Consider the following 12,400-nt stretch of genomic DNA (forward strand, 5'->3'; position numbering starts at 1 on the left):
TGTGTGTTTAAATGTGTGTATGAATGTGTGTATGAATGTGTGTTTGAATGTGTGTTTGAATGTGTGTATGAATGTGTGTTTGAATGTGTGTATGAATGTGTGTTTGAATGTGTGTATGAATGTGTGTATGAATGTGTGTATGAATGTGTGAATGTTGTTGCCTGTGTGTGTTGAATGTGTGTTTGCCTGTGTGTATGATGTGTGTTTGCCTGTGTGTTTGCCTGTGTGTTTAATGTGTGTCTGAATGTGTGTATGCCTGTGTGTTTGACGTGTGTTTGCCTGTGTGTTTGCCTGTGTGTTTGCCTGTGTGTTTGCCTGTGTGTTTCCTGTGTGTTTAAATGTGTGTTGACTGTGTGTTTGCCTGTGTGTATGAATGTGTGTTGCCTGTGTGTTTGCTGTGTGTGACGTGTGTCTGCATGTGTGTCTGCCTGTGTGTCTGCCTGTGTGTGTGTGTTTGATGTGTGTTTGAATGTGTGTTTGCCTGTGTGTTTCCCTGTGTGTTTAACTGTGTGTATGCCTGTGTGTTTGAATGTGTGTTGAATGTGTGTTTGATGTGTTTTGTGTGTGTGTGTGTGTGTGTGTATGAATGTGTGTATGAATGTGTGTTTGAATGCGTGTATGAATGCGTGTTTGAATGTGTGTTTGAATGTGTGTTTGAATGTGTGTATAAATGTGTGTTTGAATGTGTGTTTGAATGTGTGTTTAAATGTGTGTTTGAATGTGTGTTTGAATGTGTGTTTGAATGTGTGTATGAATGTGTGTTTGAATGTGTGTATGAATGTGTGTTTGAATGTGTGTTTGAATGCGTGTATGAATGCGTGTTTGAATGCGTGTATGAATGTGTGTTTGAATGTGTGTATGAATGTGTGTATGAATGTGTGTTTGAATGGTGTAGAAATCTGCAGAATATAGAGAGGAATGAACCTGGAGAGTTTGATGTGTGTAAGAGAGATTTCTGTGAGAGAGGTAAAGACATTTGAGCAAAAGGCCAATATCTTAGAGAGAAAATGTCCTGCAAAAAGTTGTACTCTTTAGACAAACAGATATATATATTTGAGGAAAGAAAGTTCATGCAATTTAACATTTTTGTACGAAGAAGTTCATAAAAACTGAAGGGTTTTCAAATAAATTGGAAAAAATATGAATATTTGGAGAAAAAAGCAGATTTTTTAAAGGAAAAACTGTTTTAAGATTTCCAAAATAAAAGGCTGTAATATTTAGAGGACAACAAGTCAAGTAGTAAATGTTAAAGAGGACATCATCTGTCATGTTCAGGTTCATATGAGTATTTGTTTCTCTACTGTGACGTGTTTCCACTCGTCTGATGGAAGACATGTCGTTCTTCCTGCAGTGTCTCTTGCTTTAATACATCTGCCTCTAAGGACGAGATGTTTGTCCCCAGATGTGGAAATATCTAATAATAAAGTGTTTCCATGGAGGATCAGTTCCTTTATTAACCTCCTGATGATTGGCCGATCGACCACCGTGTGACGGTTTGAAAACTGAAATCAGGAAGTGTTTTATTTCCTCATCAGGAGGACAAAGAAGTGTGTGTGTGTGTGTGTGTGTGTGTGTGTGTGTGTGTGTGTGTGTGTGTGTGTGTGTGTGTGTGTGTGTGTGTGTGTGTGTGTGTGTGTGTGTGTGTGTGTGTGTGTGGTGTGTGTGTGTGTGTGTGTGTGTGTGTGGTGTGTGTGTGTGTGTGTGTGTGTTGTGTGTGTGTGTGTGTGTGTGTGTGTGTGTGTGTGTGTGTGTGTGTGTGTGTGTGTGTGTGTGTGTGTGTGTGTGTGTGATTAGCCGGCTTTCCCTCTGACCTTCTCTCTGCAGCTTAGCTCTCTCTCTCCTCTGGAGGAAAGGCTTCTGTAGAAAACATGTCTGTATTCTCCAGTTTCTCAATGTTCTGTGACACTGCATCGATTCTCAGGAACACACGTTGTTTCTTTTGTGCAAAGACTTGTGGCAGAGAGTGAGTTAGACTACACAAAAAGGTGTAACATGTCATATTTCTCTATGTTTTAATGGGATGAAGGATGCTCGTGATGGGATGAAGGATGCTCGTGATGGGACGTCTGGATCTGAAGTTATCAGAGAAACTAGCTGAGCTAAAGCGACAGCCGAACAGAAACTCTGATTTTAACCTCAACCTTTATTCAGTGTTGTTACTACTCTCTATATGTATATCAGAAGAGGAGATGCTATAAACCTCCTGAACCACGAGCACTGAAGGAATCCTAACCTAGAAGCTCGGTCATCGTTATGAGGATGACTTTGGCCACGATAACAGTTTATTATACTCCTGATTTCCTGAAAGCCAAACCCTGTATCAGATGCTTATTGTTTTGTGAGATTCTTGTCAGCACACGTGCGTTGTGTCTGAATCTGGATGATATGTGTGTTTCTGCTGCTGGTGCTTCAGAGCAATCACTCTGCAGAGAAACAGGAAGTCTGGACACGTCTCTTGTTGATGAAAGAAAGTTAGATATAGACCTGAGATGAGTGTCTTCAAGGGGGATTCACATGCACAGTAATGCTCATAATGTCTGATATGTGGATCAAAGTCAGGGAGGAAGAGGAGGAAGATGAAGATGATGTTCAGTTTGCAGGAAGTTCCTCTAATGCCTCTGCATCCCGCTGACATCTGGATATTATCAACCACTTCCTCTGGGTTTGGTGGAAGCCACAGAGTGTCTTGCTGCACAGGAACCCAACAGATGATGTATTCTCTCTCCGTGGCTTCAGAATGAAACACTTTGCTTTTTGTCCCTCGTGGCTAGCCGTACTTCTCTGTTACACTTCCTGCAGAGAGATAATTGGGCTGCTTCACTGCAACGTCACAGGGTTTAAAAGGTGTGTGTGTGTGTGTGTGTGTGTGTGTGTGTGTGTGTGTGTGTGTGTGTGTGTGTGTGTGTGTGTGTGTGTGTGTGTGTGTGTGTGTGTGTGTGTGTGTGTGTGTGTGTGTGTGTGTGTGTGTGTGTGTGTGTGTGTGTGTGTGTGTGTGTGTGTGTGTGTGTGTGTGTGTGTGTGTGTGTGTGTGTGTGTGTGTGTGTGTGCGTGTGTGTGTGCAGGGAAACATTACCCAGAATCCTCTGCACAGGGAGGGGGGGGGGCATCAACAAACAGCATCACCATCACAACACAGTGAGGCTTAGACAACAGGAAACACATGAACCCTGCAGTCAGTGGATATATCATTAGTTATAGGATCTCCAATATCTCACACACACTTTATTTTGCACTCATGCATCATTTTAACACCTCAAGATCCTATTATCTGATTAAAACGGCAGATTTTAAATCCCCAAAGGTTCCTCCTCCACTAATTCTACTTTCTGTGTCTTGTTTTTCAGAGGAAATCAAAGAGGAATCAGAGAAATTAAGGTAAGCATTCATGCAATAGTGTGTGTGTGTGTGTGTGTGTGTGTGTGTGTGTGTGTGTGTGTGTGTGTGTGTGTGTGTGTGTGTGTGTGTGTGTGTGTGTGTGTGTGTGTGTGTGTGTGTGTGTGTGTGTGTGTGTGTGTGTGTGTGTGTGTGTGTGTGTGTGTGTGTGTGTGTGTGTGTGTGTGTGTGTGTGTGTGTGTGTGTGTGTGTGTGTGTGTGTGTGTGTGTGTGTGTGTGTGTGTGTGTGTGTGTGGAGATCAAGTCAAAATGAAAACATGAAACTGTATTTCCCGGTGATATCTGTTAGTTTACCCTTTTCACCTTCAAGCTAACGAAGTAGCATTGTCAGTGGTGTGTGTGTGTCAGGATGATTTTCAGACCCTGCATGATGTGTGTGTTCCTCTCTTCTTCTTCAGTCCTCCTCCTAGTGATGTGAAGTCCGGCTCCAGCACTTTACCTCCCATCAAATCCAAAACCAACTTCATCGAAGCCGACAAGTACTTCCTGCCGTTCGAGTTGGCCTGTCAGTCAAAATGTCCTCGAATCGTCATCACCTCGCTCGACTGTCTGCAGGTCAGTGGCACTGCATCCTGACACATGTGGAGAGAGGATAATGTACAGATGGAGCATCTTATTGCAGACAGTTTGAAACGCGAGGGTCGCGATTGGTCCGTGATCGGCCCGTGATCGGTTCGTGATGAAGAGCCGGCCCCCAGTCTGACTTGATACCGCCCCCGTGATAAATACATTTAATTATTGTGAAGCCAGCTGCAATGGATCATTGATCCACCAGAGGGTGCAGTGGGGTTCCACACTGGAGCTCATGTGAAATCAACTTCGATACAGTAAACTGGATGTTGTGGTGCCGAGAGACGGGAGTCGGAGGCGGGGTATCAAAAGTACAAGCTAAACTTTTATTTAGCATCTGAACACACATGTAAACAACTTCATGCCCGGGAAGCGAAGACCAGCGGAAACAGCTGGTCTGGTTCACTAAAATGTCCGTGCGGAACAATACCCCAACCCATAGATCCGTGGGTGAATAATGTCAATCACCACAATGTACAGTATGTCTGGTACTAATGTATAGCGGATCTTTGTTAAGATCCATATGTCACGGATAGGATCATAGTCTGTGCTAAATAAGACATGTAATCATTTACAAAACATCACCATGTTGTTATTTAACAAAATAATGTTGTTTAGTCGGAAAAAACGAACGAGAGGAAATGCAGCCGGCTCTCGATTTGTAATCCTAATTTAATCATCATCTTCACCACGATCATTTATGTTTATGTTCGCCGAATTGACATGAAATCACTGACAAATATGAATATACTGTATTCAACTTCATTAAAATGTTATTAACGTGCCTAAACTCAGTAATTCACTAAAAATATTTATATTTTAATGGAGCCTTGTCAGGCAGATCAAGATCCGCGTAGCGGAGGGATCTTGATCCCTGGGTGTTATTTTTCCCCATAATGACCAAGTCGCTGCAAATTATCCCGCTTATTACATGGCCACATTCTCAACAAAGTAACGACATGACTCCCAATATTAATTGAAATGCTTTTATGGATTTAGAAAATGTTTTTATTGATTTAAAAAATAGTTGTATGTATTGATTTAAATTGACATGCATCCGCCAAGAAAAATAGTCCGTTGTTACCGTTTTTTAAACAGTCAGGATGAAACGGCAGCTCTCAGCTGTGTGTTTACACACCTAATGGCCCATCATCCACAGCTCTCTCCCCCCCCTGATCTTTCTTCTCCAGCAGTTAAGTTAACTGTAGGTTACTCTGAGTGACAAGCTTACAGTTAGTGAAGTAACACTTTTTTTTTGTGAGTCACGACCTGGCTGTTTCATTCTAACATAACGCTCCAAATATGACTGTTTCCACTCGGACTTCAATACAGCAACACCATTGTTTGGTTTCCATGGTAGCGTGTCTCTTTAGTAGCGTGCACTCCTTTCCTGTAAATTACTAAATTAGTTTTTAACTGAAATGATCAAATAAAGTCAAAATGTCACAGTGTTTACAAACATTGACCATACCGTTCACCAGAGGCCTGTACTACGAAGCTGGTTCAACCTAACCTGGATATGTTTGAGTTAGCCGGTTGGCCCAATCCAAAACATACGCGCTCTGGCTAAACTGTACTACGACGCTGGTTATCAAGTGGATCGCTCAAGCCAGCCGTGTCCTATCTAGTTAGGTGCGCGTTCACATGAAAGGGGTGGTATCTGGAGCATTCGACCAATCACAAACATGGACAAGCGTACTGACAGCGCAGCGTCATACTTCCTGAATGAAAAGTGAACTTTAATATTAGTCAAATATGAAGAAGTGAAACTTTAAACATCCATGACTTAAACACTTTATCCAGGATCAAAGCCACATAGCTGCACCTGCAAGGTGAATACAGCTGGTAACAGAGAAAGTGTTTGAATGCGTACATTAACAGGTTTATGAAATCACTGCCCCGTCTAAGACACGATCTGACTTTAATTACATTTGACTCGAGTGTTTCGTCAACTTAATGTGTTGCTTAAAATAATACTTCTGCATACAGTATGTGACACTGTGAGTGTTGCACGGCCAGATACGGCTCAGCTGACTCAGATAAGGAGATATATGATACATTATGATGTGATATGATATGAATGATAATGGGACACATCGACGTCTGCACTCACAGTGCCGCGGACTGTACGTAATGTTACTCTGATCCGGTTACTTATGTCGTGGCAGATATTTAAGTAAGCTTTCTTAACGCTAATATTATAATAGTCAGATTGCTCTGAAGATGGGAGGGGATATTCTATTCATGTTCACGTTCACAGTCAGTTGATTTTGGCCGGCCGTCTTTCCTGCAACGGCAGTTTTTCTGTATTTCCTCTATCCTGTAATATGAATTGATCGCTTTAAACTCCGCACACGGAGCTCTGATTGGTCAACAGGCGGTGCTTTCACTGAGTTGATCTCTTAGCCTGCCACCTAACCTGCTCCGGAGCAGGTTTGCCGCTCAGCATAAGTTACCATGGAAATCTAGCCCGCTAAAAAGAGAACCAGCGTCGTAGGACCGGAAAGCCAGAGATTTCCCTGAAGTTAGCCGGCTAAGCGAAAATCCAGCTTCGTAGTACAGGCCTCAGCCCCCACCCCCCTATGTTGAGTAGGCTATACTCTTTGTTTAAAACTAATTGGCCATCGGAATGTGTGTGTTCCAACCTCCCCCTGTGATATCTCTTCTCCAGCAGTCTGTAGGTTTGTGTTCGCATATTTATGCTGTCGCAGTTCCTGTTGTTTCTATCGCGCATTGCCGGTATGAAAGGGTCTGTGCCGGAAATATCAAGATAACACGGCAGGGTCCGTTACAGTTGGTTTTCATCTGATTTCAAATAAACAAAGTCTTGGCTTTCAGAATATTAAACTTGTTTCGGCAAATTTAGATGATAAATACAACTATGAAGCTTGTAACGGCATAATTACTTAAGCGGAGAACGGAGTAATTTAACGTAACAGCAGGCATAACAACAGCCGGTGTTTATTTTATTATAATATATAGTCGTTATTCATTTGTTTTAAAGCTCAATAAGGAAGATTTAAACTTTCACACACAGCTTTTTCCAGCGGTATCCATAAATCTCTTAATTTTGACCTCAAAGTGCACCAGATTGATGCATTTACCTTCAATATAAAGAAAAACATCTTCTGTTGTAACAACAATAACATTCTAAATAGTAACATAGCTGAACATGACTGAGGCTTTTTAACATAGACTTTTCCAATGTCTGAGTGTAATATCTGCATTTTCTATTTTGGTTTGATAAGGACACATCCTGGGGATTGTGTTTACAAACATTGACCATACCGTTCACCATCCCCCACCCCCCTACTGTATGTTGATTTTGTTTGCCTCCATGTAAATGGGTGGCATTTAGTACCTACCCCCCTCTGAGTGAATACCTGTTGTACCTGTCCGGGGCTAAGCCCATAGGACGATGCTCTGATGTCAACCCCCCCCGTTGACAATTCACGAGCGTCTAACTCTCTCCCCCCTCCCCCGTCGGACCTTCTAACAGAGCCCCCCCACATATCAAATCCCAATTTAACCCCTGGCCTCTGGAGCAGAAATTAAAGAGTTTTAGGTAAGTTTTTAGGGAAATGTTGTAATATTGCAACGTTGGCCTTAGGTGGGAGCAGAATTTCTGTATTTCTACTCACATTGTCTGAATAAATATATTGAACCTCTAAGGGTTAATTTGCAGGATTGATTGCTTACTTAGCCCTATATCAGTATATAGCATGAATAATAATCACACATCACTCATATTTGTTATGAATAATCATTTATCATTTATTAAATAGTAAGTCGCTTTGGATAAAAGCGTCAGCTAAATGCAATTTATGAAAGCCTCACTCAGGATTTTTTTAACAAGTGTTTTTATTGCTCTGGGGGCATTAAAAACAAGATTTTAACTTTAGTTTTTTATATAATATCTGCATTTTCTCTTGTGAAAAACTAAGTCTTAGTTTGGCCATAGTTATTTAATATATAGCGCCATCTCCTGGTTAAATCCTGAAATTGAAAATCTGGCAACGCCCTCTTGGAAAATAGTGGGAGGGCTTAACATTCCCAGATACTGGTCTTTGGCAGGTCTTAGGCAGGTAACTGGCTGGTAGTAGGCAGGAAGCTGTATGCTGGAGTCTGAAATAAGATGCTCCATCTGTATATCAATTAAAGCTGTGTTTGCAATTGGGTGCATGTGCAGAAAGTGACATGATAATAAATGCTACCAGGCATCGATGCAGCAGCTATTCTGCAGTTAGAAGCCACAAAACAGTCAGAAAAATACTAAAAAGGACTCTCAAAAGGACTCTCAAAGGACTCTCAAAGGGACTCTCAAAGGACTCTCAAAGGGACTCTCAAAGGACTCTCAAAGGGGCTCTCAAAGGACTCTCAAAGGGACTCTCAAAGGGACTCTCAAAGGGGCTCTCAAAGGACTCTCAAAGGGACTCTCAAAGGGACATAACAACCACAAAAAGACACTTAAGGACCACAAAGAGACTAAAGCTGCATGATTAAAGGTCATGCATTAATTAGATAGTCAGCAGATAGTACATGTTGTCTTTGAGCACTAGGAAAAGCACTATGCAAATCCAATGTATTCAATTAGCAACTGCTTTACTAATACATTTCTCTTTTCATGCATTTTTAGAGAATAAATTAACACAAATTTAATATTTTCAGTCCCAAATGTACCAATTTGTTGTATCTTTAGTTTTGGACATTTAATGACATTACCTTGGTCTTCTACTGTTGTGGGCATTTCTACTGTTTCACACCCAAAAACTCATTTAGTAAGAACAAATAACCAAAGATGAATCAATGATATCAAATGGTCATGAGTTACAGCCCGACAAGAGACTCAAAATGACTCAAAACAACAGACACAATACCGTAGAGAGAGCTGCCTAACAACTACAGGGAGTTAGAGGGTCACAGATAGCCAACAACAACAACAACAACAAGAGAGTAAACAACTCTCAAGTGTGTGTGTTTGGCTCCTCTGTAGGAGAGGTAATGTCTCATAATGCTCCAGCTCATATTCCCAGGTATAACAAGGTGTGTGTGTGTGTGTGTGTGTGTGTGTGTGTGTTTCTCTGTGTCTCTGTGTGTGTGTGTGTGTGTGTGTGTGTGTGTAGAAGCTGATAGCGTACGGTCACCTGACAGGAAGTGCTCCTGACAGCACGTGTCCGGGGAAGAAGCTGATTGACAGAATCATCGAGACGATCTGCGCCTGCTTTCAGGGACCTCAGACTGATGAGGGGGTGCAACTGCAGATCATTAAGGTACACACACACACACACACACACACACACACACACACACACACACACACACACACACACTACAACTCTGATCAAACATTGTAATAAGGAGACTTCCTCCCTTCTTCTGTCACTGTAAAGTCAACCTGTCTGGTGTTAGGACTAGGGAGGGATATTTTTGTCAACTTTATTAAATAATCAAGTTATTTATCGTGCAAAAAAGTCTGTTTTTGTTTTTGTATTCCTCTTGTGTTTAGGCCCTCCTGACGGCGGTGACCTCGCAGCACATAGAGATCCACGAGGGCACGGTGCTGCAGGCGGTCAGGACCTGCTACAACATCTACCTGGCCAGCAAGAACCTCATCAACCAGACCACCGCCAAGGCCACGCTCACTCAGATGCTCAACGTCATCTTCGCTCGCATGGAGAACCAGGCAGTACGTCACACGCACACACACACATGCGCGCGCGCAGAGACACAGAGAAACACACACACACATGCACACACACACACACATGCACGCACGCAGAGACACAGAGAAACACACACACACACACACATGCGCGCACGCAGAGACACAGAGAAACACACACACACACACACACACACACACACACACACACACACACACACACACACACGCGCGCAGAGACACAGAGAAACACACACACACGCACACACACACACACACACACACACACACACACACACACACACAGAGACACAGAGAAACACACACGCACACACACACACACACACACACACACAGAGACACAGAGAAACACACACACACGCACACACACACACAGAGACACAGAGAAACACACACACACACACACACACACACACAGAGACACAGAGAAACACACACACACGCACACACACACACACACAGAGACACAGAGAAACACACACACACTCTTATATTACTCTGGTTTCAAGTTTCAAGGCTTTATTGTCATTTGCACATTAGCTTCAGTGTAGATATGACAATGAAAAACTTAAGGCTCCTCCAACAGTGCAACATGAATATATATATATAGGACATAAAACAGATAAACACACACACACACACACACACACACACACACACTTGACACCAAAGGAAGCAAGAGAAGCTGTTTATGGGACCGAACAAAGTGTCAGAAGTCGAAATTGGACCCTAAATGTTCAGTCATCAGAAAAAGGGGCTAAACAACACCATGCTCCTCCTTTCATCGAGGGTTCAGATGAAGAGCATCTGGTGTTACTGTGTGCTGCCTGTTGGCATTTGAGATGGTTTTCAAAACAAAGCCCTGAATAAATGTTGTTTTTTAGGCCGTTTAAATGAGTAAGTAATGAGTGCTCGGTCCCCAAGATGTGGGCCAGACTTCCCTCTCTTATGGCGCATTTCCACTACACGGTCGGCCTCGGCCACACTCGGTACGGCTCGGTACGGCTTGGCCGCGTTGGGCCTTAACAGGGCCGACTCACTTCATGCTGCGCTTCCATTACAGTTTAGGAACTGGGTAGTAACGCAGTGTAGGCGGAGCCGTGACGTCATCTTCAATGAGAAATCCAGAAACACAACACAGCCGTTAGCTGTGAGCACTCAGAGCTCACAGCTCCTTATATATGTTCAGAAACTCGACAAAAGTTAAACAAGTACAAACCACAGACTGCCTGTGTCATGGTGAATACAGTCGCTGCTTAATTTATGTCTGTATAGGCCGTTGTTGTGAGTGTGGACGGTCGGGGCATATACTGCGTTAGCTTAGCCAATCTCCATCTAGAAAAACACGAATTTTAAAAGGTTTTTCGCCTGCCGTCTGTCTGCAGACTTGACAAAGCATTAATTCATGGTTTTTACTAACCGGTATCAGTATGTTGTTACTTCGGCATCATTTTGAAACGTGTATTACAATTAAATCACGGTCAAATATGTCCATCTTGTTGTAGTTCTAGCCCTCTTGCCAGCGCTCCTCTCTCTAGTTTAGCATACTCAGCCCTGTTTGTTGGCCCCGATAGAACCACAATTTTCTAGGGCCAGAAAAGAGGGGAAAAAGTGGCCCCGCGCCGTGCCGCGCCGGAACGAGGCCTAGTGGAAGCACAACCAAAAAAGGGGACGGCACGACACGGCACGCTTAAAGCGAGCTACGCGCTGCAATGGAAATGCGCCATTAGTAACCGAGTCAGACCAAGATGTGGGCCAGACTTCCCTCTCTTAGTAACCGAGTCAGACCAAGATGTGGGCCAGACTTCCCACTCTTAGTAACCGAGTCAGACCAAGATGTGGGCCAGACTTCCCTCTCTTAGTAACCGAGTCAGACCAAGATGTGGGCCAGACTTCCCTCTCTAACCGAGTCAGACCAAGATGTGGGCCAGACTTCCCTCTCTTAGTAACCGAGTCAGACCAAGATGTGGGCCAGACTTCCCTCTCTAACCGAGTCAGACCAAGATGTGGGCCAGACTTCCCTCTCTAACCGAGTCAGACCAAGATGTGGGCCAGACTTCCCTCTCTTAGTAACCGAGTCAGACCAAGATGTGGGCCAGACTTCCCTCTCTAACCGAGTCAGACCAAGATGTGGGCCAGACTTCCCTCTCTTAGTAACCGAGTCAGACCAAGATGTGGGCCAGACTTCCCACTCTTAGTAACCGAGTCAGACCAAGATGTGGGCCAGACTTCCCTCTCTTAGTAACCGAGTCAGACCAAGATGTGGGCCAGACTTCCCTCTCTTAGTAACCGAGTCAGACCAAGATGTGGGCCAGCTTCCCTCTCTTAGTAACCGAGTCAGACCAAGATGTGGGCCAGACTTCCCTCTCTAACCGAGTCAGACCAAGATGTGGGCCAGACTTCCCTCTCTTAGTAACCGAGTCAGACCAAGATGTGGGCCAGACTTCCCTCTCTTAGTAACCGAGTCAGACCAAGATGTGGGCCAGCTTCCCTCTCTTAGTAACCGAGTCAGACCAAGATGTGGGCCAGACTTCCCTCTCTAACCGAGTCAGACCAAGATGTGGGCCAGACTTCCCTCTCTAACCGAGTCAGGAACAGCTGACAGGAAGTCCACTCCAAGCTCCTTCTCCTGGTTTCTCTGCTGTTTGAGGAAAAGCTTGCTCTAATGTCATCTTTTTCTTTTTGAATGACACTTCTCCCTCCTCACTCCCCCTCCTCCTCTTCCTCACTCCCCCTCCTCCTCTTCCTCTTGGA

At 43.7% G+C, this 12,400-nt stretch overlaps 1 protein-coding gene across 1 annotated transcript in view; it reads left to right on the top strand.

Annotated features, from left to right (window-relative positions):
* LOC117475947 (brefeldin A-inhibited guanine nucleotide-exchange protein 1-like) overlaps positions 1 to 9,649 on the top strand; it is a gene marked incomplete at its 3' end in the record, with an annotated part of 28,270 nt that extends 18,621 nt beyond the window's left edge. The window contains 4 exon segments of the mRNA XM_034122293.1: positions 3,345 to 3,375; positions 3,792 to 3,948; positions 9,087 to 9,233; positions 9,470 to 9,649. Coding sequence (XP_033978184.1) covers positions 3,345 to 3,375; positions 3,792 to 3,948; positions 9,087 to 9,233; positions 9,470 to 9,649 — 515 coding nt within the window.
* Positions 9,650 to 12,400: the final 2,751 nt, after the last annotated feature.

This window comes from Trematomus bernacchii, unplaced genomic scaffold, assembly GCF_902827165.1.
Source record: "Trematomus bernacchii unplaced genomic scaffold, fTreBer1.1, whole genome shotgun sequence".
Taxonomy (NCBI): domain Eukaryota; kingdom Metazoa; phylum Chordata; class Actinopteri; order Perciformes; family Nototheniidae; genus Trematomus; species Trematomus bernacchii.